Source organism: Sinocyclocheilus rhinocerous, unplaced genomic scaffold (genome assembly GCF_001515625.1).
Source record: "Sinocyclocheilus rhinocerous isolate Xijiao unplaced genomic scaffold, SAMN03320098_v1.1 scaffold1666, whole genome shotgun sequence".
Taxonomy (NCBI): Eukaryota; Metazoa; Chordata; class Actinopteri; order Cypriniformes; family Cyprinidae; genus Sinocyclocheilus; species Sinocyclocheilus rhinocerous.
This window is the reverse complement of record NW_015628700.1, coordinates 85,082-112,415: the sequence shown is the minus strand read 5'-3', so window position 1 is coordinate 112,415 and position 27,334 is coordinate 85,082. Positions and strand designations below refer to the sequence as shown.

The 27,334-nt window shown below is 36.1% G+C and overlaps 1 protein-coding gene across 1 annotated transcript; it reads left to right on the top strand.

Moving 5' to 3' along the window:
* On the top strand, positions 1-25,461 carry LOC107738316 (grainyhead-like protein 2 homolog). The gene is made up of 16 exons (XM_016550052.1): positions 1-256; positions 3,177-3,363; positions 4,472-4,539; positions 4,632-4,989; positions 5,076-5,134; positions 6,188-6,344; positions 7,502-7,613; positions 15,109-15,203; positions 18,257-18,415; positions 20,212-20,269; positions 20,559-20,698; positions 21,130-21,167; positions 22,255-22,346; positions 23,710-23,795; positions 23,996-24,060; positions 24,178-25,461. The coding sequence occupies exons 1-16, from the start codon at positions 237-239 to the stop codon at positions 24,290-24,292; spliced, it is 1,809 nt and encodes a 602-aa protein (XP_016405538.1). The 5' UTR covers positions 1-236; the 3' UTR covers positions 24,293-25,461.
* The last annotated feature ends 1,873 nt before the right edge of the window (positions 25,462-27,334 follow it).

Here is a 27,334-nt window from a genome sequence, read left to right as displayed (position 1 = left end):
AAAAACATATAGATTTTGTATTTATAAATCACAGGTTGAAATCTTCGGGAAGGACGGCACTGGGTGCTCAGGTGTTTCCTACCTGCTCCTTCAGCCCTTGAGAAATAAGCAGAGAGGGAAAAGTCGATTTACCTGTAGCCCGGGTTCTGGCATCTCTCTCTCGCGCTCTGTCTTCTGTTACCTGCACCGACTTGAAAGTCCAGTTTCACAAGGAAGAACCGCGGAGGAAGAGAAATATGTCACAGGAGGCAGACAGGTAAGAGTCAGGACTGCGACACAATCTTACCTCAACACAAGTATCGGAACGCCACCGAGTGCCATTCTGCGTTTTTACTTTCAGAAAAGTTTAATATTTTACTCATACGCTCAAAACCTTATTTTATGGTTGCATTAATTACGTTGACGGCGTATAATGTTATACAGGTTTTGTTTGGTTTATTGTGGTTTTTATTCATAAATACCACCGCATGAGGAAAGTTTTTTTGCGGTCAAAACGCCATTTTTCACGAAGGAAACACCTTGAATATAAGCTACCTGAAATTCATTCCTATTCATTTACACATCAAAGGAAAGGTTTATTTGCTACAGGCATGTTTTTACTAAAAATAAAGAGTTTATTTATTAATTTATTTTTGTGCTGTATTATTTCGTTATTGTTTTTTATATGTAGATCGTTGACGATCATCCTAACCTAGAAGCGTCACGATACTACGTTTTTTTTTGTTTTTAGTTTTAATACACACAGTGTGTGTCTTATGCGAGGTTTGAAAAGATTGTTTTATGTCGATTGTTTTAATCTATGCAGTGTTCAGATCGATTGTGTCCTTCATAGTAACAACCAGGTTATTTATGTTTATGGTGATTAAAACACATTTTGTCTCTTAAGGGTTGTTGCCTGGTCATAATATGGGTCTTGCACCTCTCAGACATCTAATTTCTATGTGTCAAAGAATTACATGGAGCTTAATTCATGTGCTATTCCAATTAACCCCTTAACTGTCACTCACATTTTTGAACATAGACGTGAAAGTGCACGATCCAAACTTAATTTTTTATAATTCATGAACGAAAACATTTTGTAACATGATATTGATGCACCATTTTCATGGTAATGCAATGTTTGATTTTAAAATGGGTTTCAAAGGATGAATTTTGAGATTTAAATAGTAGAATTAGGATTTAATTGTAATATAGTGAAATAAACGTAGGGGTCCCACAGAGGGGACGGGTGACAGTTATAGGGCGAATGCATGTTTAAGATGATTTAGCTCCTCACACTAAACTATAGTAAATACTTAATCACCTACACTATACAGAAATATTAAATACAAAAAGTGTAATTACCTTATAACCAGAATGCATCACAAAATATTTTGCTCCTTTGTAACCTCAACATGATTTGCCTCAGAATATGTACCTTGTTTTACACTGCATTCCAAATAACAAAAATGATTTCTAAGGACACTATTTAATGTCATCCCATATCCTGATTTTTAAAAAATATATACATAACGCTAAAGATGAATAAGCTCAAATGTCCCACTTTACCATATTCTACCCATTCTTTTCCAGTGAAAGAGCCCACAGGAGTACATGCTCTGTGTTCACTGCTTGTGTGTACATCTCGTGTGTTTGCCAATGAATGACTATTGTGTTGTGAAGACGTCACTACTAGGACAATTACATTTTTAGAACATGTTCAGTAAACTAAAGTGAACCCAACTGAGATTTACTTTTAGATTCTGTGAATATATTTATAGCACAACATTTAAAATCGTGAATTTCTCACCCATTACTGGGGTAAAGAAATTTTGACTTACTTTATAACTTACTTATAACTGAACATTAACAGACAAATTAAAATAACAGAATCAAAGTCAAAGGGATACATCTGAATTTCATTTGAATTCTATGTTTTATATACAGTAAATGTTTTTAATTAAAAAATGTAATAAAAACAATAGATTATGAATCTGCTGAATTATAGATTTCACTGTAAACCTTCTGCACCAATTCTGAGGAGGCATGGTCAGTTTTTAACTCAATAAATAAAAAATTAATTAAAATAAATTAAAATTAAAATTTAAAAATAAAATTAAAATGAATAAAACATGATTTGTTACCATACTTTTAGATTCTGTGAATATATTTATAGCACAACATTTAAAATCGTGAATTTCTCACCCATTACTGGGGTAAAGAAATTTTGACTTACTTTATAACTTACTTATAACTGAACATTAACAGACAAATTAAAATAACAGAATCAAAGTCAAAGGGATACATCTGAATTTCATTTGAATTCTATGTTTTATATACAGTAAATGTTTTTAATTAAAAAATGTAATAAAAACAATAGATTATGAATCTGCTGAATTATAGATTTCACTGTAAACCTTCTGCACCAATTCTGAGGAGGCATGGTCAGTTTTTAACTCAATAAATAAAAAATTAATTAAAATAAATTAAAATTAAAATTAAAAAAAAAAATTAAAATGAATAAAACATGATTTGTTACCAAACAAATGTCCATAAATCCCAGTTAACAAATAGACAATGGACAAGAAACCTCTTATATGAAAAATAAATAAACAAAAATAAAAATGTAATTCAGCCTCAGAACTGTTCAGATGAATCATGAACATTTAAGATGAATTTAAAAAGCATAGAGAATAACCATTCAATAAAATGTTTAGTGACATCATTTTTATAATTCTTGTGTTATTACATTTTTATTGTGGCCCCAGTGTTATTGTATATTTCTTTTTAGGTGTAGCCAAAAAACATTTTGAGACCACAGTATGTTGCTGAATATCTTGTCCATGATTCTGAAGAATGAAAGCAGCCAGATATAGATTTAATATCGTATGATATCAAATAAGGAGACTAGAGACAGCAGTGGCACTTCCTCATGTCATGTGTCACTGCATTGTAGCTGAAGTTGTTTGTCAGGCAGTAAAATGCAGAAGGACTTCTGTCAGTGTTTGGTTGGTTAGATATGCCTGGCATCAATGCACTATACATCACACTCACAAAAGGTGCAGTGTGCAGGTTTGTTTTCATCAGTATGCAAAATAGAGCTTTTACATGAAGCTTTATCAGCGGGATCATTTGTGTCTGTGTTTCTGTTTGCTAGTGTGCTGATATACTGTTGTGTGTGTGTGTGTGTGTCCCAGTAAGAGGCTGGTTGTAGTGGTGCCCAATGAGCCGTCCTTCAACCCGCGCCGGGCCTACACCAGTGAGGATGAGGCCTGGAGGTCTTACCTGGAGAATCCTCTTACTGCGGCCACCAAAGCCATGATGAGCATCAATGGAGACGAAGACAGTGCTGCCGCCCTGGGGCTCCTCTATGAGTACTACAAGGTCAGGGACATCAGCTGAGTCTCTCACCGTCTTCACATTAATCATGTGTTCATCATCATTTATTCACCTTAATGGTGTTCGAAACTTTTCTTTCTTTGGTGGAACACAAAAAGAGAAGTTCAGCAGAATGTTCAAGCTGCTCATTTCCATGCAATGAAAGTGGATAGTAACAGTATCAAGCTCCCAAAATAACCATTAAAGCACTATATAGTCAAAAAGGATTTATAACTACAAAATTGACATCCATTTGGATTACAGTTTTAACATAAACATATAAACTATAAAATGTTAGTCACGCATAACTGAGTTGCATAAGAAAGAGAATTAAGTAATAGTACAAATAATAACCACGTTTGTGTATTTTTCATCAATAATCCAATTTATTACATGTAAACCAGTCTTACTCATTTTAACTAATTGAATTTAGCTTGTTCCACGGTTGCTACTTTTTAATTTGAATTTAAATGAATACATTTTGAAAATATGATTAAATAAAATCAAATGAATGCAAAAACGTATATACTTATTCATAATAAACTATGCCATGATTAATTTTTTGCAACTTTTGCACTATATTTCAATTCATATGACAGCTTTTTTGTGAGGTTCAGACAGTAAAGTCCATCCAGTCCATCCTTATAATGATTTATTTTTGATTAAGATGCAAGTTTTTGATAATGATTGCAGTTTTCAGTGCATTTATGTCCCAGTGAAATTATTATTTTTGGTATTTTGGGTAAAATGAATGCAGCAGCATTTAGAGATATCAACATGCCACATGGTTACTTTTACACTTATACTTACTTTCCATCATTTTTCATCCACAGTTTCTTGACTAATGAACAAAAACATAATTATATCATTGCCAGTGCAACCAAGTACAACTTTATAGCTTACACCTCATTAGCCAAAACATACAAGCACAGTAAAGACATGATGACATTATGCTTCTTTGCTGATCTGATATGGAAGTTGCATGGCGGAAGACAATCAGGATGTTTTCAGTTTATCTCTATGTAGTGCTAAATCTCTATTCAAGCAATTATGAGTGTAACAGTGCCTACGATACTATCAGCGCTGCTGTATATTGATGTATTATCTTCTACAGGTGCCCAAAGATAAGAGAGTTTTGCCCATCAGTAAAGTGGTTGAAATGTCAGAGGAACCAGAAAAGAGGTCAGAGAAATGATTAAAGCGATGATAAATATGGAGTTGAATAAATGGACTTATTTCAGCTTTTCATCTCTTATGCTTTCATGCTGCCTCAGGAACACTACAGTGGGAAGCAGCAGTCAGATGGAGCCGGAGACAGTGGATAATCACGTCCAGGTCCTGAAATCAGTGCCTGTTAATCTGTCGCTCACCACGGATCACCAGGACACCAAACGGGAGCAGTACAGCGTGTCTGCGGGAGAGAGCGGGACCGCTGCGGTGGTGAAGGCTGAGGCGTACACTCCTGTTTTCATGGCTTCGGGGGTTCACTACAGGACAGCAGGAGAGGAACCGATGCGGGTCATCTGTGAGCAGACCCACTCGTTTGACACCTCAACTGTGTGTCACAGTGGATACGGGAAGGATGACCATCGGAGTAGCCCAGATAGCACCTATGAGGAAGACAGCAATGAAGTGAGAGCAGATTGATATTTGGTGATTATGAATCATTTGTTATAAAACTTGGATTTAATCAATGGCAGATTGTTTCTTTGATGCAGAAGTACCGGCCATCGTCGCTTGGAGCCGATGACTTTATATTTGACCAGTCGGAGATGTTGTAAGTGTTTGCTTGTTTGTTGTAACCAAGTGAGCTATATGGAAATAATGTACACTACCAGTCAAAAGATTTTGAATGGTAAGATTTTTAATGTTTTTTAAAGAAGTCTCTTCTGCTCACCACGCTTGCATTTATTTGATCCAAAGTACAGCAAAAATAGTAACGTTTTGAAATATTTTTTACTGTTTAAAATAACTGTTTTCAATTTGAATATATTTTAAAATGTAATTTATTCCTGTGATTTCAAAGCTGAATTTTTAGCATCATTACTCCAGTCACATGATCCTTCAGAAATCATTCAAATATTCTGATTTGCTGCTCAAAAAACATTTATTATTATTATTATTATTATTATGTTGAAAACAGCTGAGTAGAATTTTTTTCAGGTTTCTGTGACAAATTGAATGTTTAGAAGATGTCTTTATCATCACTTTTGATCAATTTAAAGCATCCTTGCTAAATAAAAGTATTAATTTCTATAATCCCCCCCTCCAAAAAAAAAAAGACTCCAAGCTTTTGAATGGTATAGTGTATAATGTTACAAAATATTTTTATTTCAGATAAATGCTGATCTTTGGATCTTTCTATTCATCAAAGAACACTGAAATGTACTCAACTGTTTTAAATATTGATAATCAGCAAATCAGCATATTAGAATGATTTCTGAAGTTTAAATATTGATAATAATAATAATCAGAAATGTTTCTTGAGCAGCAAATCAGCATATTAGGATGATTTCTGAAGTATCATGTGACACTGAAAACTGGAGTAATGATGCTGAAAATTCAGCTTTGCATCACAGGAATAAATTACATTTTAAAATATATTACAATACAAAGCAGCTATTTTAAATAGTAAAAATAATTCACAATATTACAGCTTTTGCTGTATTTTGAATCAAATAAATGGAGGCTTGGTGAGCAAAAGAGAATTCTTTAAAAAACATTAAAAATCTTACTGTTCAAAATCATTTGACTGGTAGTGTACACCATTAGGCTTGTAATGTTATGACGAATCAGCTCTCACATACCTGAAAAACACGCTGTTCAACAGAGACACCTTCCAGTACACACTCGAGGCCAGCAGGTCGTTGCGGCTGAAGCAGGGTGAAGGGCCTATGACCTACCTGAACAAAGGCCAGTTCTATGCTATTACACTGAATGAGACAAGTGCCAATAAACGCCTCCGACATCCCATCAGCAAAGTGAGGGTGAGTGTGTAGGCCTGCCTTCTTCTACCAAACCAGATAACCGAAGGAGCTTGACATTGTATAATTGAATTTGGGAGCGTTGATTAATAATTGGCATATGTAATTAATTTCTATTAAACATTTTAAGTGATTTTTTAGCTCTAAATCAATTTGTAGATAAAACTATGATAGTTCAAAAGTTTGGTGTCAGTATGATTTTTTTAAAGAAATTAATGGTTTTATTCAGCAAGACAAGAACATTCAATTAATCGAAAGTGACAGTAAAGACATCTATAACGTAAAAGATTTCTATTTAAAATAAATGCTGTTCTTTTGAATTTCCTATTTATCAAATAATCTGGAAAAAATGCATCAGGAATAAATAACTTTAAAAAATATATTAAACAAGAAAAGTTATGTTAATTAGTAATAATATTTCACAATAATACTGTTTTTACTGTGTTTTTGATCAAATTAATGCAGCTTTGGTGAGACCTTGAGACTTTCATCAAAACATCTTAGCAATCCCAGACATTTGAACAGTAAGGCCATGTGTCCACCAAAGTGTTTTTTCCCCAAAGCTAGCATATTTAAAAAAATTGTTTTCAATGTTTTTTTTTTAAATGCCAGCAGCGTGACGAGCGCTAAGTGTCTTTTTCATGCTGAACGCTTGGGCGTTTTTCTCTCGGTGCAGAGTTGTAGAATGTTCAAGTTTGGATAAACTGTCATCACTGTCACTTTTTAGTCAGACGTCCAATCACAGTGGAGGAGGGGCGGGACTAATTCCACACTGACCAACCTGTCACACGTTACTACAACTAAACAACAATGGAGGAGACGTTAATATTTCTTGTCTCAGAGTATTCATGTCTGTACCAGACGGGATTCCCAGACTACTATGAATTTTGATAAAAAAAATAATGCTTGTAACATTTAATTCACGATGCGTCTGCCACATTACTTCTGCGAATATTCCATAGCATAGCAAGAGTGCCTGGTGTTTTCAGCTGGCTATAAACGCTTTGGTGGACACACGGCCTAACGTATGACTATATCTTCCATTCTTGTTATGGTAATAACAATACTAGTCAGCTCTTGATGTTTTGGAACAGGCATGAAGTAATTGAGTGGACTGTGATAACCTCTGTTAACCTCCTTTCTCTAATTTCCTCTATCAGAGTGTCATCATGGTTGTATTCAGTGAAGATAAGAACCGCGATGAGCAGCTCAAGTACTGGAAGTATTGGCACTCTCGCCAGCACACGGCAAAGCAGAGGGTTCTGGACATCGGTGAGGCTTCCTCTCCATTACTGAGGTCAAAGTTTAGGCTTGATCTTGGATCAGGCATTGCCAACTTACCCCAGTTCATTTAACCCAGGGCTGTCTAATCCTGCATAAGAATTATTAGAAAATAACAGGCAAGTGTGTTAGAGCAGGGTTGGAAATGAAGTCTGCAGAAAGTTAGCTCTGCTCTAACACACTTGCCTGGAAGTTTCTACTAATCCTTGATTAGCTAGTTTGGGTGTGTTTGATAAGGATTGGAGCTAAACTCTGCAGGACAGTGGCAAACAGGTGAAGGATTGGACAGCCCTGCATTAAACAGAACAGGTTGCTATAGCTATAAGTATATCAGCAGCAAGATTATCTTCAAACTGTAGTTGATGTGAAAGAGTAAATATTTTTTAATGCAGCGATGCGTGAGATTGAGTTTGCATAGCTAAAAGCATTTGTGTTCTTGTACTGATGTCGATTATGTATAATTTTTTTCTCAAAAATCATTAACCAAGCTACTACTCAACACATTTTGGTCTGAGTCGCCCTATGACGAAAGCACGTCTTGCCTCTAAAATGGTTCATTGTGCATCCGCCGCTAGTTTGAAGACTGATGGTGCCTTACATCCCAGAAGCCCTCAGGGCTCTCAGGAGATTGGTTCCTCTTGGTTTCCCTCTGCTCAGCTAATGGGTACTGGTTGCTAAATGGCTATACACACAGATTATACACAATTTAACGAGAGAGTTTACCCTGAGATTTTTTTTTACAGATAGATACAGGGGCCAGTTGCCTAAACACTGTCACCATGTTAAGACTGTGTCTTAAAAACTAGTTTGACTAACTAGCACTAGCAGTTTACCAAAGGGTAATCAGTCTAACTTTTCAGATTCAAATTAGACCAATCTGTGTTTTTATCCAAACTGACTTTAAAAAGTTATGACCAATCTAGTGGAAAATAAATAAACTAAAATGTATTTGAAATGAATTTATTGCATGCTAAGTATACTACAAATACATTCACATATTCATGTGCTTAATAAAAATACCCTGCAGTTGTACTTTTGGTATACTAAACTGGTATATTTAAAGTCTGCTAAATTGTAACAACTAATTTTGTACTTTATGCACTTTAATTGTGCAGAAGTAGTGCTGAGGTCCAAATAAAGATATACTGAAGTATATTTGATTGTGCTAAAGTGGAACTACTGCAAGTGTACTTTTGGTACACTTTAAACATCTAACATTTAAAGACCGATATTATTCAAAGATCATACAATCCTCATCAATAGTGACATTAAAACACATTTTAGGCTTAATATTACATTGTGCACAAGTAGTTCTCCAAATAATAATTATAATTTTTGTAGCAGTAAGTCTCAAGCGATATGTCAGTAAATATGTTAAAAAAAAAAAGACTCCAAGCTTTTGAATGGTATAGTGTATAATGTTACAAAATATTTTTATTTCAGATAAATGCTGATCTTTAAATCTTTCTATTCATCAAAGAATCCTGAAAAAAATGTACTCAACTGTTTTAAATATTGATAATAATAATAATCAGAAATGTTTCTTGAGCAGCAAATCAGCATATTAGAATGATTTCTGAAGGATCATGTGACACTGAAGACTGGAGTAATGATGCTGAAAATTCAGCTTTGCATCACAGGAATAAATTACATTTTAAAATATATTCAAATACAAAGTAGCTATTTTAAATAGTAAAAATAATTCACAATATTACAGCTTTTGCTGTATTTTGAATCAAATAAATGGAGGCTTGGAGAGCAAAAGAGAATTCTTTAAAAAACATTAAAAATCTTACTGTTCAAAATCATTTGACTGGTAGTGTACACCATTAGGCTTGTAATGTTATGACGAATCAGCTCTCACATACCTGAAAAACACGCTGTTCAACAGAGACACCTTCCAGTACACACTCGAGGCCAGCAGGTCGTTGCGGCTGAAGCAGGGTGAAGGGCCTATGACCTACCTGAACAAAGGCCAGTTCTATGCTATTACACTGAATGAGACAAGTGCCAATAAACGCCTCCGACATCCCATCAGCAAAGTGAGGGTGAGTGTGTAGGCCTGCCTTCTTCTACCAAACCAGATAACCGAAGGAGCTTGACATTGTATAATTGAATTTGGGAGCGTTGATTAATAATTGGCATATGTAATTAATTTCTATTAAACATTTTAAGTGATTTTTTAGCTCTAAATCAATTTGTAGATAAAACTATGATAGTTCAAAAGTTTGGTGTCAGTATGATTTTTTTAAAGAAATTAATGGTTTTATTCAGCAAGACAAGAACATTCAATTAATCGAAAGTGACAGTAAAGACATCTATAACGTAAAAGATTTCTATTTAAAATAAATGCTGTTCTTTTGAATTTCCTATTTATCAAATAATCTGGAAAAAATGCATCAGGAATAAATAACTTTAAAAAATATATTAAACAAGAAAAGTTATGTTAATTAGTAATAATATTTCACAATAATACTGTTTTTACTGTGTTTTTGATCAAATTAATGCAGCTTTGGTGAGACCTTGAGACTTTCATCAAAACATCTTAGCAATCCCAGACATTTGAACAGTAAGGCCATGTGTCCACCAAAGTGTTTTTTCCCCAAAGCTAGCATATTTAAAAAAATTGTTTTCAATGTTTTTTTTTTAAATGCCAGCAGCGTGACGAGCGCTAAGTGTCTTTTTCATGCTGAACGCTTGGGCGTTTTTCTCTCGGTGCAGAGTTGTAGAATGTTCAAGTTTGGATAAACTGTCATCACTGTCACTTTTTAGTCAGACGTCCAATCACAGTGGAGGAGGGGCGGGACTAATTCCACACTGACCAACCTGTCACACGTTACTACAACTAAACAACAATGGAGGAGACGTTAATATTTCTTGTCTCAGAGTATTCATGTCTGTACCAGACGGGATTCCCAGACTACTATGAATTTTGATAAAAAAAATAATGCTTGTAACATTTAATTCACGATGCGTCTGCCACATTACTTCTGCGAATATTCCATAGCATAGCAAGAGTGCCTGGTGTTTTCAGCTGGCTATAAACGCTTTGGTGGACACACGGCCTAACGTATGACTATATCTTCCATTCTTGTTATGGTAGTAACAATACTAGTCGGCTCTTGATGTTTTGGAACAGGCATGAAGTAATTGAGTGGACTGTGATAACCTCTGTTAACCTCCTTTCTCTAATTTCCTCTATCAGAGTGTCATCATGGTTGTATTCAGTGAAGATAAGAACCGCGATGAGCAGCTCAAGTACTGGAAGTATTGGCACTCTCGCCAGCACACGGCAAAGCAGAGGGTTCTGGACATCGGTGAGGCTTCCTCTCCATTACTGAGGTCAAAGTTTAGGCTTGATCTTGGATCAGGCATTGCCAACTTACCCCAGTTCATTTAACCCAGGGCTGTCTAATCCTGCATAAGAATTATTAGAAAATAACAGGCAAGTGTGTTAGAGCAGGGTTGGAAATGAAGTCTGCAGAAAGTTAGCTCTGCTCTAACACACTTGCCTGGAAGTTTCTACTAATCCTTGATTAGCTAGTTTGGGTGTGTTTGATAAGGATTGGAGCTAAACTCTGCAGGACAGTGGCAAACAGGTGAAGGATTGGACAGCCCTGCATTAAACAGAACAGGTTGCTATAGCTATAAGTATATCAGCAGCAAGATTATCTTCAAACTGTAGTTGATGTGAAAGAGTAAATATTTTTTAATGCAGCGATGCGTGAGATTGAGTTTGCATAGCTAAAAGCATTTGTGTTCTTGTACTGATGTCGATTATGTATAATTTTTTTCTCAAAAATCATTAACCAAGCTACTACTCAACACATTTTGGTCTGAGTCGCCCTATGACGAAAGCACGTCTTGCCTCTAAAATGGTTCATTGTGCATCCGCCGCTAGTTTGAAGACTGATGGTGCCTTACATCCCAGAAGCCCTCAGGGCTCTCAGGAGATTGGTTCCTCTTGGTTTCCCTCTGCTCAGCTAATGGGTACTGGTTGCTAAATGGCTATACACACAGATTATACACAATTTAACGAGAGAGTTTACCCTGAGATTTTTTTTTACAGATAGATACAGGGGCCAGTTGCCTAAACACTGTCACCATGTTAAGACTGTGTCTTAAAAACTAGTTTGACTAACTAGCACTAGCAGTTTACCAAAGGGTAATCAGTCTAACTTTTCAGATTCAAATTAGACCAATCTGTGTTTTTATCCAAACTGACTTTAAAAAGTTATGACCAATCTAGTGGAAAATAAATAAACTAAAATGTATTTGAAATGAATTTATTGCATGCTAAGTATACTACAAATACATTCACATATTCATGTGCTTAATAAAAATACCCTGCAGTTGTACTTTTGGTATACTAAACTGGTATATTTAAAGTCTGCTAAATTGTAACAACTAATTTTGTACTTTATGCACTTTAATTGTGCAGAAGTAGTGCTGAGGTCCAAATAAAGATATACTGAAGTATATTTGATTGTGCTAAAGTGGAACTACTGCAAGTGTACTTTTGGTACACTTTAAACATCTAACATTTAAAGACCGATATTATTCAAAGATCATACAATCCTCATCAATAGTGACATTAAAACACATTTTAGGCTTAATATTACATTGTGCACAAGTAGTTCTCCAAATAATAATTATAATTTTTGTAGCAGTAAGTCTCAAGCGATATGTCAGTAAATATGTTAATAGATCTGAACTATACTTAGCATGAAATAAACATTTTACATATATTACTTTTTTACTAGGGCAGTCTTGAAGAAAAAAATTTGATGACTAACTTTTAAGACTAGTCTTAAGTAGTTTATGCAACCGGCCACAGATCTTTTTACAGAGGTAATTTTGACATTCGGACAGATTTCCTTCCTAGTTGAATCTGTAGTCTTATTCCTTTAGAACCCGAAACAGAAAACAGAAAACAATTGGCTTTCAATAAATTGCAGTTATTAAGCATTACTGTGTGCTGAGAGCTTGTAAATAGAATTTAAATAGAGTACAAATAAAAAAACTGGAGTAAATTTGACTAGATTTTATTCAACACATTAACAAAAGAATCTAACACTTCAAACTTGAAAACTGGACTATAATAAATATATTCTTTGTCTCTTTGTGACACAGTTTTTGCTCAAGGGACTTCTTTGCGCACACACAAATGCATGCATATAAATCTCGGTCTCCGTGAACTGGAGCGCGTCACAAAAATGAACTGAAACTCAGTGTATGGGATTCTTGCCTCACAGACATGAGAAATATATCTATAGAAAGCTTGAAATGTCTACTTTTAAACAAACCAATTCAAATCAAAAACAAATATTCTCTCATTATGTAATCCATATGAAAGTTGCATTTCTTTCTGAAGGCACGTCACTGTACAACTTCATCTTCAACGACACGCTTTTGTAAAATAAAGAAAACAAACAGGATGCACTTTCTGCCGTCTCGGTCTCCGTGAACTGGAGCGCGTCACAAAAATGAACTGAAACTCAGTGTATGGGATTCTTGCCTCACAGACATGAGAAATATATCTATAGAAAGCTTGAAATGTCTACTTTTAAACAAACCAATTCAAATCAAAAACAAATATTCTCTCATTATGTAATCCATATGAAAGTTGCATTTCTTTCTGAAGGCACGTCACTGTACAACTTCATCTTCAACGACACACTGACTCAGAAAACACTAGTATATTAATAAACAATTAAAATATCCCCTTGCTATTTTTACCGACACATTCATAGTCATTACTTTTGCAGGTGCTTTGTGGCAAGCTTTATATGTCCGCTTGAAAGCAGAATAGGCTATAGCCTATATTAAAGGCCTTCTAAGTATATATTTAAGTAATTAAAGTAATAATTATTCGATTAGTCGACTAATGGCTTAAATCTGGGTCATCTTTTATTCTATAATAATTTTTCCTATATTTTCCTAATGACAGTTTTATGATTGGTTTACATACTACAAACACTTTTTTTCCCATAAAAAAGAAAAATATATTTTATAGGTTTAATCCAGCTTTTTTTCCCGTAAGAGCAGGCGCGGCCATTTGTAAATGTTATGGGTCTGGCTTCCGGTGTCATTCGCGTCCAGCTATTTTTAGCTGTACAAAACAGCTTGTTTTGCTGCTTGATATTGCAAATTGGTGTCTTACCATATTATTTTAACATATTATCTTAATCATGAACACACTGGTTTGTAGTGCAAACAGTTTTACCGTTTACTGCACATTGTTATTTTTCTCATTATTTTCCTACAACGGCTAATGAACCGGAAGTCTTGTCTATAGGCTTACTTCCGTGTTGAAGAATAAGGTGGATAGGCTTCTGTATTAGCACTGCATTTTTCATATACTTTATTTATTTATTACCTGGGGATGACTTGAAAAACACACATAAACCATATATTGTTGCAATCATAAAAACGTTTCTGCTTTCTGCTTTTTATTCAACTTCGCGACAGTGATAGCTGGATGCCTTTGTACGGATTTCCTGGCATGTCACAAGTTATTACTTCTATGAGTCTGTTTTGGACACTCTGTGCGAGAGCGCCCTCCGGCTTCGAGTATGAATGAAACATACATTGCATGAGAGTGTTTAGAGCTCCATGATGTTCACATCGCCTCATTCTGGATATGAATAAAACGTGAGGTCATGCAAAGACTATCTTGTCTCTTTGCATTTAAATCCTATCTTTTCTCTTTGCATTTAAATCTAGATTTATACACACTGGCCATTAAAAACCTCTACTTGCCCGAAAACATGTGGGGGACGGATTTATGTTTTAGTAAAAGCACGTATTCTATGCCCATGGCTTAAATGAACAGCTATTAATTGACTAGAAAAATCTTTACTGAGGGGCAGCCCAAGACTTTTAGCCTGGTGGACGTCAAAACAGACACTTAGAAAGTACCAGTCAAGAATTTAAAGTTAACAGCCGTAGCTAAACTAGCATAGACAGGCTGACTCCAGCCATTGAAACTGTTATGAGATCACCCGTCCTTAACGTAAATCTATAAAGTAATGGCGTTTAGGCAGAATCACAGACATGCTTAAAGTGTGAGTGGTCATAAATGGCCTATCAAGTGGCTACTAAAAAAAGCAAATGTTTGTTTACATAAACAGATAAGAGTTATCTAATAGGGAAGGGTGCTGTTTTATGTACACTCAGCTTATCAGTCTTAAAACCACTTGCATTGACATTGTTTTAATTTCGCCATTCTCCGACACTCGCCAGAGCTGTTCGTACATTACTCCCAAAATTTAATCGTACACCATAGAAATTGTACATGCCTCTACCGCTGCAAGCATCAGTCTGCAGGTGAATTGCATGCTGGTCTGGACTGGTATACGCAGTTGTGGTCTAGTGCTAGTGGTGCATAGTTGTAAACTTAGTATCTAAAACACAACATATCCTGGTTTGCTTTGTTTTTATTTCCAGCAAGTTCGAGAACTGACTTTTCCTGTTCTCTCTACAGCTGACTACAAAGAGAGCTTCAACACAATTGGGAATATTGAAGAAATCGCTTACAATGCCGTGTCTTTTACCTGGGACGTGAATGAGGAGGCCAAGGTAAGTCATCCAGCAGTAAGACTTTGAGCTCACAGTTCTGATGTGGCACTGCCAATTTACAATCAGTACCTCCTCCAGTGTGTTTTTTGGGTTTATAGACATCCTGCTTGCATTAATGGTCATCGTGGATGATGTGCAAGTATCAGTCTGTAGGTGAAGTGCACGCTGGTTTGGACTGGTTTACGCAGGTTAGTTGTGGTCTGGTGCTAGTGGTGCATAGCTGTAAACCTAGTATCCAAAACACAACATATCCTGGTTTGCTTTGTTGTTGTTTTTTCAGCAAGTACGAGAACTGACTTTTCCTGTTCTCTCTACAGCTGACTACAAAGAGAGCTTCAACACAATTGGGAATATTGAAGAAATTGCTTACAATGCCGTGTCTTTTACCTGGGACGTGAATGAGGAGGCCAAGGTAAGTCATCCAGCACTAAGACTTTGAGCTCACAGTTCTGATGTGGCACTGCCAATTTACAATCAGTACCTCCTCCAGTGTGTGTTTTGGGTTTATAGACATCCTGCTTGCATTAATGGTCATCGTGGATGATGAAGTGGCAGGTGTAGTTGTTTAACTCAACCAAAGGTTCAGTTTTCAGTCCGACTACATTAGTGCATCTATGATTTTTTCTCTCATTCAGGTGCACTACCACCATTGTGTGTGATACACAAAATGTTATTGAGACACAGGGTGGAGTGTTACGATATCTGATATGTGTATTTTACACGCCTGTTGTTGAACATGCCCCAAGAGCCTTGTATAGCCTGATGTTTGATTCCCATCTATTAATTTAAACCTCTATTTTCTCCGGGGTTTCGGGTTTCATCTGTATGCTACAGAGAGTAGGAAATAGCCCAGGTCTGTGTACCAAACGCACACAAACCCGAGTCCAGATCCTCCCAGCCTCACAGGCAAAGTCCTGCCCTCCTATTGTGGCTCTTCTGTTGCAATACAGCTCAGTTCAAACACTCGCCTCTGGAGTATATTCAAATAAACGCTCTGCACAAACATTTTCTTTATCGGACCAACTCACTCTGGTAAAACCTATTAATGTGTACTATGTGATGTCTCAATGCAGCCGCCCTTGAAAGGATATTTAAGTGTTTTTTTTTTAGTCCAAGCTCATGTAAAAGCATGCATTGGGGAGTGAAATGCTCTTGGTTTGATCTGATAAGCATCTCATTCTCTGACCTAACATACTCTTGACTTTTATTACAAGCCCCTTTAAAGCTCTTCTCATCAGGCTGGAGTGAGGGAAGCCATAAACTGAGTCTCCATGAGCCATTGATCTGTGAGGTGGAAATTACGTCCTTGTTGCATTGTTGAAGGGCTCAGTTTATTTTACGAGTGGTCCACAGCTGTGGACCATAAGACTCTTATGCTGCCTGAGGCTGCATTTATTTAATCAAAAACACAGGAAAAACAGTAATATTGTGAAATATTATTACAATTTCAAAAAAGTGTTTTCTATTTGAATATTTTATAAAATGTAATTTATTCCTGTGATGCAAAGCTGAATTTTCAGCATCATTACTCCAGTCTTCAGTGTCACATGATCCTTCAGAAATCACTGTAATATGCTGATTTGCTGCTCAAGAAACATTTTTATTATTATCAATGTTGAAAACAGTTTTGCTGCTTCATATTTTTGTGTAAACCATATTTTTTTGCAGTATTCTTTGATGAATAGAACATTTAATTTACAGTATTATTTGACTTAGAAATCTGTCATGTATTTACTGTGACTATTGATCAATTTAATGCATTCTTGCTAAATAAGTATTAATAAAAAATAAAAAAAAAATCTAATTAATCGGACTGACCCAAACATTTCAACAGCAGTGACAGCGCAGTGAATGCCAATTCTAAACCAATCCGAATGAGCCCAGTTAGATTTCTATCAGAGTTAAATGTTTTGGACAAAACATTAAGTTATGCTTTTCATAATTAGTCATGCTACTTAGAGGGTTCTCTGGTGGCATCTTAGAAATGAAAGGTTTTCCTATTCCTTGTCAGTGTATTAATTCATATAAAGTGCTCCAATTTAGTTTTCATGCATGCTTCACCTGACGATGGCCTCCTCCTTGTCCTCTGGCATTGGTAATGGTTGATTATATGAAACTGTTAATAACTAACCACATAAATATTTAGTGAGCAATACTCTGTTTCCAAACCTTTGAGGAGTCAGAGGCTGAAAACTGCTTTGGAATTGAAAATAAAAGATGACGTTTAAGATTAAAACTTGGTCTTACATTAATATAAAACTATTTCCTTTAACGGGAAGATTTAGTACTCTGTGCAGATGAAACTACGTAGTGGTTAGTGTGCAGTCTGAGCGTTGCTTTCCGTAGCAGTGGTACAGATAGACGTGTTGAGGCAGGCACCTGTTTTGCGTGTGTAGGTGGATGGTGGGTGAAAAACAAGGTGCACTTTCAACGGACTGCGTAGGTCAAAACGGAACAAGCTGTTAGAAAATATGAATATGGCAGTTCTTATGCAACAGTCTGTTACACGTGAATTTAGATACCTATATTACTGTATATGTGACCATGGACCACAAAACCAGTCATAAGCGTCAAGTTTTATACATCATCTGAAAGCTGAAGAAATAAGCAGGACAATATTTGGCTGAGATACAACTATTTGAAAATCTGGAATCTGAGGGTGCAAAAAAATCTAAATATTGAGAAAATCTCCTTTAAAGTTGTCCAAATGAAGTTCTTAGCCATGCATATTACTAATCAAAAATTAAGTTTTAATATATTTACGGTAGGAAATATCTTCATGGAACATGATCTTTACTTAATATCCTAATGATTTTTGGCATAAAAGAAAAATCTATAATTTTGACCCATACAATATATTGTTGGCTATTGCTACAAATATACCCCAGCGACTTAAGACTGGTTTTGTGCTCCAGGGTCACGTATATCATAACAATCTCCCACAGCACCCCCAGTGGCAGAGTTTTGCACTGACAGACACCACTATAACACGCTTGTTTTCTTAACATGAATCTTCACGTGGAGCTGTTTTTGTCTTGTTCTCTGATTGGTAGATCTTCATCACGGTGAACTGTCTGAGCACAGATTTCTCCTCTCAGAAGGGGGTGAAGGGTCTTCCTCTGATGATACAGATTGACACCTACAGCTACAACAACCGCAGCAACAAACCCCTGCACAGAGCCTACTGTCAGATCAAGGTCTTCTGTGATAAGGTGAACCTTGACCTTTAACCTTTGAACCTATGCATATAGTATTCCAACATATGCGGTGCGTCCGAAATCGCATACTGAGCAGGTACTAGATTTGAACCTGAATTTACTTCACGACTGTTCAAAAAAAAAGTTCTATGTAGTAAGAATAAATTCGGACGTACTACATCCACCATGTTGTTACTGTCACATGACCTACCTACGTCAGTTGCGACGCTTCACAGACATTCATAAATCCTCTCCCGTGGCCTCATGGGATAGTAAAATATCCATCGAATGCACACTTCAGAATCCGGGTGGCAGAAGTAGGTCATCCGAGTACTTTTCGCCTACTATTTTTCGAATACTATGAATTTGGACATACTACTCTCCTCACATACTATTTTTCGCATGCTATAAAGTAGGGAAGTGTGCGATTTCGGATGCAGAGATTGTGTATCTGTGGAAGCAGTCGTGGAGATTTAAAAGGAATAGTTAAAGGAATAGTTCACCCAAAAATGAAAATTTGCTGTTAATTTTCTCACCCTCAAGCCATTCAAGATGTAGGTGACTTTTTTTCTATAGTAGAGCAGTAAAGATCTTTAGCTGAATCTGTGGTGCTTGGTGACTCATAAAAAAAAATCATAAAAAGTAAATGGCTACCATCACCTTGAGAGGCAAAAATCACATACAGGCAACACAAAACTAATCCCAGTGGCTCCTGATGATATATTGAGATCTTGTGAAGGTAAATGATCAGTCTGTGCAAGAAACTGAGCATTATTTACAACATTATTACCTGTTATATATAGACTCGGGCAAACTAAGTGCATTCACGAGTCTGGTGTGCAAACTTCTTTACTGTCCTGAGAGTAAGTAAATTAACAGCAAATTTTCATTTTTGGGTGAACTGTCCCTTTAAGAGCGCAGTAATAGAGATCTTCAATGATGACATATTTTTTTTAGGCCAACCTAGATATTCATATAATCCTGGTTCCCTCTACAAAAATCCAAAAGTATTTTTTTATCGGCTTGTGGATTATTGCAGAAAATGGTCTCTAACAAGATTATGGTGACTAACAAGAGTTTACGATTCTTACATATTTTGTTTGTCATGATAATCTTCACAAATGAACAGAGCTTTTATGAATTTCAATGCCCATATAATACATAAACATATAATCGCCAGGATTTAAAGAGAAAGCTACGCATAGGTTATAAACAAACTAAACCAACTTTCAATAACTTATTCAGTCGTTATTTAAAAAAATATTTCCCTGAAAGTTTGAGTCAGAATAGTTTGCAAGAGTGTGATTATAAACACAATGAGGCTGTGAAAGCGACTAGTGTTGAGATGAGTTTATCTGTTCAGTGTGAGGATATTTAATGTCCCGACAACCTCTGCAGTCACATTTAGACACTTGTTATCAACCACCTTTTTCAAGACAAGTAAAATCACTGATGTATTTTATGTCGTAGAAGACCTTAAAACCCATTCAAAATCCCATTGACTTCAGGACGATGTAACCAGTAGTGCTAAAATGCTTGAATGATAAAATGCTTCTGGGTTTTGGCCTACAAAAATGCAATATCCCTGCAGCACTCTATATGCATGATCACTTATTTTAATAAGCAGTGAAGGGCTGTTACCTAGTGGGTCATTAGACATCTTTCATGGCGTGTTTCTGGTCTACAAACTCAGTTACTGTAGCGCCACCTTGTGGTTGTTCAGTATTGTTACTTTTCACAGTCCTCACAGACATGCTAGTGTTTCTAATTTCTCTTTTCTCTGTCATCCTGTCTGTGTTTGTGCGGCTCAGGGAGCAGAGAGGAAGATCAGAGATGAGGAGAGGAAACAGAACCGCAAGAAGACAAAAGGTCTGACTGAAAGTGTCTCCAATTCATAAAAAATAAGCGTAAAAAGAACTGATTTGAGAAACAATTATTTTTCCTGTTTTGATGATTTCCTATTGAGATATGAAGTTTGCCCATTTTTTAGAAAATAAAGAGGCTTTAGTTACATCACAGCCATGAATCGTGCTGTGCTATAATTGCTAGTGGCAGGTGGTATTGGGTAGCATTAGATTGGACAGAAACCAGTATGAGTCACCTTTATTATCATCAATAACAGTCATTCTTACATGTACAACTGACATCATCTCATCAGGAAAGGATGGAGGCGTCGGGCCGGTTTCCGTCCCGAAAAAATGCGACGCCACCTTCTTTAAAACGATGACTGATTTGGATGCCCAGCCGGTTCTCTTCATCCCGGATGTGCACTTCGGGAACTTACAGAGGGCAGGCCAGGTATGAGTCAGTCTGAAAACACACTCAATGACCAGATCACAAGCTCTTTTGTGTTGAAAGTCCTCTGCCATTTTGGCAGACGGCTGTAATTGCAGTCACATCGCGTTTGCTTCCTCAAATCTCAAAAAGGCTGTTGAGGCTCATTAAAGAACTGTCCTGAAGACCTTAGAGGTCCGTCGTGTGTCTAACGAGACTGAAACTTATTAGAGAGCGACTGACCTTTCAGAACCCGGCAGGAAAGGTCACGCTTGCCTTCCTCATGTGTGTGTCTTGGATACTTCGGTGACATTTGTTTATCAGGAGGAGTGATGTCTGCTGAACTGGTCATTGGAGTGTCTATTTTTAGGCTCGTTCTGAATGTTACAGAGGTGTTTGATTATGAATGTCTACAGGTAATAAACCTACAAACGTTTGTACACAACTCTTCGCAGGTGTTTGCATTTAATACAGAGGAAATTGAACGCGAAGGGTGAGTTTGATCTTTCTCTCAGTATTCATACACAGATAATAACAATAAGATACGAATAAAATACACATATGTATAAATAAACCACACACACAAAAAAAAAATGTACAGGTGTGTTATAGATAAAATAGAATATGAATAGAATATAAAAAAGTTGTAGGGATGTACTAGGATGCAGGGTGATAAATAAGTATACGGTTATTGCACATTGGGAGAACATTTACCTGTTCATGAGGTAGATTGCCTGGGGATATTAATATTAATAAGATAATCTTATAACTAAGTGAACATCACATCAGCTCATAATTAACTACTAGCACTGATGCAATAGTAGATTACAGAGATCCTCGAGAATATTTATTAATAAAAGTGATGATCAACACTCATGTCTGATTAAAAAAAAAGATTCATTGTAAAATTGTAGTGTTATTACCTCCATAACATGAATCATATTTAATTGCTGGTAATTATATTTATAATTAGTGATTTAATTGTCTGGTTCAGGTATATTATTTACAGTAAAAGTATAATACACATTCACTTAAAAAAGTAATTTGATCACATTTTAACTATATACAAATTGTATATAAAATACATTGTTTACAAATAATATTCTACACATCAAACATTTATAAATAGTACTTAAAGTATTGAAATAGTCACATACCACTCAAAAAGGACAAATTAATTGTGTATTTTGACATTTCTAATCTATACTCTCAAATTTTTTGAGATGTCAATAATAAAATGTAATGATTGTAATTAAGGGGGTCAATTAATGACAACGTTTTCAGCTAAAAACGAAACGTTTTATGCACTTTGGCCATTGATTTACATGACAATGCTGTTTTGGGGGACTTGCAAACTTTTGTAAACGGGTTTCAACGTGCACTTTTTAAAAAAATGATACAGGTATCATCTCCGTGTGAACTATGAAAATGTGAATTTGTTGTACATCCTTTGTGTAAACGTACCCTTAAAGTACACGGTTATTGCCGTTTCCTGTAATAGTGATGTAACTGCGTTCAGGTTTAGCTGGGCTGCTGAGAGGAATCTGATCATGTGATTGGTCAGTTTGTGTTTGTGTTAGGAGTGTGCTGGTGAAGAGGATGTTCCGGCCGTCTGAGGAGGACTTCTGTCCACCGCCCCATAAACAGCTCAGAGAGGAGACACAGAAGAGAGGTCAGAGCTCATACATACACACATCTGCAGCTGAAGAACCCCATCTCGCAGGGAAATCTAACTGCTTTGCAAGGTGAATCTGTATGATGACGAAACATTTTTAGAAAAAAGGAAACATGAACATAATGTACAAATGAGATTGTAGGGATGAATTAGCCACCAATTCGCCAAAAGGTAAAATAGTTGAGATTATTATAGTATTTTCTGCTCTGTTTCACAGAACAGTTTCAAGACACCCACACAGGCCATAAACAATTCTTGAGAAAACAAGAAAATGTTTTCCTAAAAATATATATATATTTTTTTCCTGAATATGTTCTGTAGGATTCTATTGTTGGAAAGCCATTTTCTGAAAAATTTGGTCTATTTGGTGTTGGTTGTAGCAAAATAAATAAATAATAATAATAAAATATATATATTTCATAAAAAATATTTCTAAATACAGCTATGGGAAAAAATAAGAGACCACTTGAAAATTCTCAGTTTCTTTGGATTTACGATTTTTAGTTATGTATTTAATTCCGTAAATTACTGTCGGTGCCAATGGCCTCATGGGCAGCACGCCGACATGTAGCGCCTTTGCGCTTCGGGTGTCCCGAGTTCGAGTCCCGGATCGTGGACCTTTACCGATCCCACCCCCCTCTCTCTCTCACCCACTTCGCTTCCTGTCGACCTACTGTCCTATCTAAATAAAAGGCATAAAATGCCAAAAATAAATCTTTAAAAAAAAAAAAAAAATTCTGTAAACTACTGATGACTATTCTTCCCAATTTGAAATCAAAATGTCATGTAGAGCATTTTTTCCCCGCATAAAATGACAATTGGTCAAAATAAGAAAGAAAAGATGCCATGTTTTCAGACATGTTTATATTCATCTTTAGACAACACAATAACAATGTTTTAACTTCAGAAGAGTTAAGAAATCAATATTTGGTGCAATAACCCTGATTGCCAATCACAACAAATGAAAACATTAGTTTATTTTTATTTTCTGGCCAATTGTCATCTTCTGCAAAAATGACAAACAATAAATGAAAAAGCTACAATATTTTTATTTGAAAGAAATGTTATCAAACCTTTATAGAATAAAAGAAATATGAACATTTTACTCAAACCCACACCTAGTGAATCCAGTAAATCCAGAAAAGCTGAGAATTCTCTTCATTTTTTCCAGAGCTGTATGGGGTGATTGTACTTTACTGTTTTATTTTCATGTGCAGCAGCACTGAATTCCCACTGCTCTGCTCATTACATTCTAAAGACTGCATGGAATTTGAATACAATGTGGACTTAAAATGAAAACAAACTATGACCTAATTAAATCCAGTTACTCTGACACTAAGCAGAGGTTGTGTTTTTACAGTGCTCCTGTATGTGAGGAAGGAGTCGGATGAGGTGTTTGACGCTCTGATGCTGCGGATGCCCACTCTCAGAGGACTCATGGATGCAGTGAGTATCTACTCGAAATGACTGATTAATAGAGGTGCAAAATGAAACAGTGCATCGATTCAGTGCAAAGATTCATTTATTCAAAGTAATGAAATCTAAGTGAATACTGAACAAATTTCCAAAGATTTCTAGATTTATCAGATCATTGCCGATGTGATGACTGATATATGATTTAGTCATGATTTCTTTTATATCGACAGATTTCAGAGAAGTACGGTGTTCCTATTGACAGAATGGCCAAGATTTACAAGAAGAGCAAGAAAGGGTACGTGATTTCTTGAAAAAAAAAAAAAAAAAAAAAATCGACATCATGAGAGGACATGTTAGATTCAGATGACGGCTAATAAGCCTGTTGTGATTTTGTTTCTTCTTTCCGTTGCAGGATCCTGGTGAACATGGACGACAATATCATCGAGCACTACTCCAATGAGGACACATTTATCCTGAGTATCGAGAACTACGCAGAGGCTTACAAAATCACATTAACGGAAATATGAACACCAGCACATGCATTTCTAACATTCAGTATGTTTAAGCTAAAAGACTTCAGCCTGGTCAGATTCAGCATCAACTGTCCTTAAATTGAATTGACATCAGCTAAAGCTGACATACCTCATTTTTAAGAGACCTTAAGTATGATTTTTAATGGTCAATAGGAGTTTCAGAGCATCCCAAAAATGTCCACATGTGGATGGAAAGACTTTTGCTATCTTTGGCTTCACTTTTAAGGACTATTTCACATTTCACTTGATTTTGGAGACCACCATCAGATTCCTGCCTGAAATTTCAACTGTTCCTTCCGAAGGATTTCACTGGAGTGGAGTGAGATGAAATACACGATCTCTTCATCACATCAAAATGCTGTGCATGCAGTGTGTATATTCAACAAAATCAAGCGTCCATTGGAATTATAATGCTAAGATACATTTGCTTGCAGCAAAAATATGAATTTGGGACTTCTCTGTAGAGTTCAAGACTTCTCTTGCAGAGCGACTTATCTGTGAAAAGTGTCCAGTACTGTCAATGTTATTTTTGCGTGTGTGTATTATGTTGCCATTAATATTATTGTGAATGTTAGCTTGGTAGATATGATTCAGCTTCTTACTGACTTTTTTTTCTGATGCAAAAAGATAGCTATTTTTATGAGACTGTGCCATTTCAAGTTTTTTTGTGTGCTTAATAGAGCAAAGCAGGAAACATGTATAAATACTGTAATGTTTAACTGTACAGTACCGCATTTGATCAAAGTTCCATTGGTTTCAAATGCAAAAGATTTCACGACCTTTTGGAGATCTGAACATGGATCTTCACATTAACAGCAGAGGTTTTTCCCTTTTGCATCAAAGTACGAGTGTCTCTCACAGTTTTTGTCATTATTTTTGCAGTAACTACGCGGTCTTAAAGCCTGGTTCATTTCTAGTGTTTGTGTGTAACATTAACTGTAGTGCAGATTCAGTTGATCGGCACCATTTTGAACTGTTGTAATGTTTGAAAATCATTGTCTTCCAAACGAAATAATGTAAAAGGGCACTTCAGAAATAATAATTTGTATGTAAATAAATGCATTTTTATCAAGATTTGATTGGTTTTTCACACTACAATTAAAGGGATTGTTTACCCAAAATTAGCTGAAAATGTACCCACCCTCAAGCCATCCAAGATGTAGATGAGTTTGTTTCTTCATGGGGTGAAATGTAGCATTGCATCACTTGTTCACCAATGGATCCTCTGCAGTGAATGGGTGCCGTCAGAATGAGAGTCCAAACAGCTGATAAAAACATTACAAGTAATCCACACCACTCCAGTCCATCAGTTAACGTCTTGTGAAGAGAAAAGCTGTGATTGTAAATTAAATCCATCAAGACAATTTCAACTGCAAACCATTGCTTTCAGCTAAAATCCGAGTCCATAATCCATAATAACACTTCCTCCAGTGAAAAAGTCCATCCACTGTAGTTCTCTCACATCAAAATCAACAAACATATTTGTTTAGAGCCGTTATGGCTTGTAAATGGTGTTTGATCTGTGCAGATTTCTCTCCCGATTCAGACGAGACAAAATTTGAAGCAATAGTATGGACTGAGTACTAATTTTTTTTTCGTTTTAAGTTAAAAATGTGTTAAAGATGGATTTGTTTCTGACAAACACACAGCTTTTCACTTCACAAGACGTTCACTGATGGACTGGAGTGGTGTGGATTACTTTTAATCAGCTGTTTGGACTCTCATTCTGACGGCACCCATTCACTGCAGAGCATCCTTTGCTCCAAATCTTTTCAGATGAAGAAATAAACCCAACTACATCTTGGATGACCTGCGGGAGAGGACTTTTTCAGCGAATTTTCATTTTTGGGTGAATTATGCCTTTAACCCTGGATTAATAACTTCTTATATTCATGTAATTCACTTTTAATATTCATGTAAGACCATCAGACATCAAACCATTTTTCTTTCTTAAGATTTTTATTTATGATATAACCAAAACAGATGGCTGCGTTCATAATATCTACACTCACACAATGTACAGGCTACCATATAAAATCTACAAAATGACGACGACAAACATTCAGTCTGACAGATAACAGTTGTACAGCTGATAGAACACTGTTTGTTTTGCCATATATATTCATCTGTGTTTGGCACTTGACCACATGTTGCTGTCTTCTGTGGTTTAGAAATGAAATGCCAGATGCTAAATAGTTTTTACGAAGGAGAACCTACAAACATAAATGATCCGCTTTGAATTCAAGCTCCTTCGCATGTGGCTGAGGAAAGTTTGATCGTTACAAACCTCGACTTCACAGAAACCGCAGAGAGTTTCCGATGGCTATCCATCTTACATGTGATCCCTCAGATAGGATGTGGTTTGCATGTGAGCGAGTGTTTGTGCATTTATAAATGGACTATAGCTAAAAAGCATATGCATCCCTTGCATTTAAAACCCTGAGGTTGTGTAGAAATATTCTTACACATTAATATTTTACACTCCAGTTGTCATGTCACTGACTGCACACTGATGAAAGGTACAGTATGCATAGACAAACACTGGATAAACACACGAGTACTCAAAAAGCATCACATACACACACATACTCATCCTGAAATGTACAGAATGTCCCAGTAGATGCAGAGAATACATTCAGTTTGAGGTGTACAGCGTGCAAAATGATTTGAGCCGGATACAAAAATAAAGAGCTTAACCGAATACTAAGGCCAAGATTCAGTCAAATATGAATAGTACTTGAACTAGTCGCTCGTGCTAACCTGTAGTATTAGTTCACAGCCGATGGTGTGGGCAGGAGAGTGACTGAATCGAGGTGTGGATAGAGTAGAAAGTGTCTGGAAAGCTTGAGGTGAATGTGTCGGCTGGTGTCTGGCAGTAAATGCATGTGGCAAGGTATTTGCTGTTCACTGTCACAGTCCTACATACATATGCTTTTACTGTACAAATGATTCTTTGAAACAAAAGAAAATTTCATATTTCAGTAATAACAGCAGTTTCAAAAAGAAATTTTTTTTTTGTGGTGTGATAAATTCTCA

Coding starts and splice junctions, on each gene's coding strand:
- LOC107738316 (XM_016550052.1), top strand. CDS start 237: ATGTCACAGGAGGCAGACAG. Junction 4,990..5,075: donor ATGAGGAAGACAGCAATGAA/GTGAGAGCAGAT, acceptor TCTTTGATGCAG/AAGTACCGGCCATCGTCGCT. Junction 6,345..7,501: donor ATCCCATCAGCAAAGTGAGG/GTGAGTGTGTAG, acceptor TTCCTCTATCAG/AGTGTCATCATGGTTGTATT.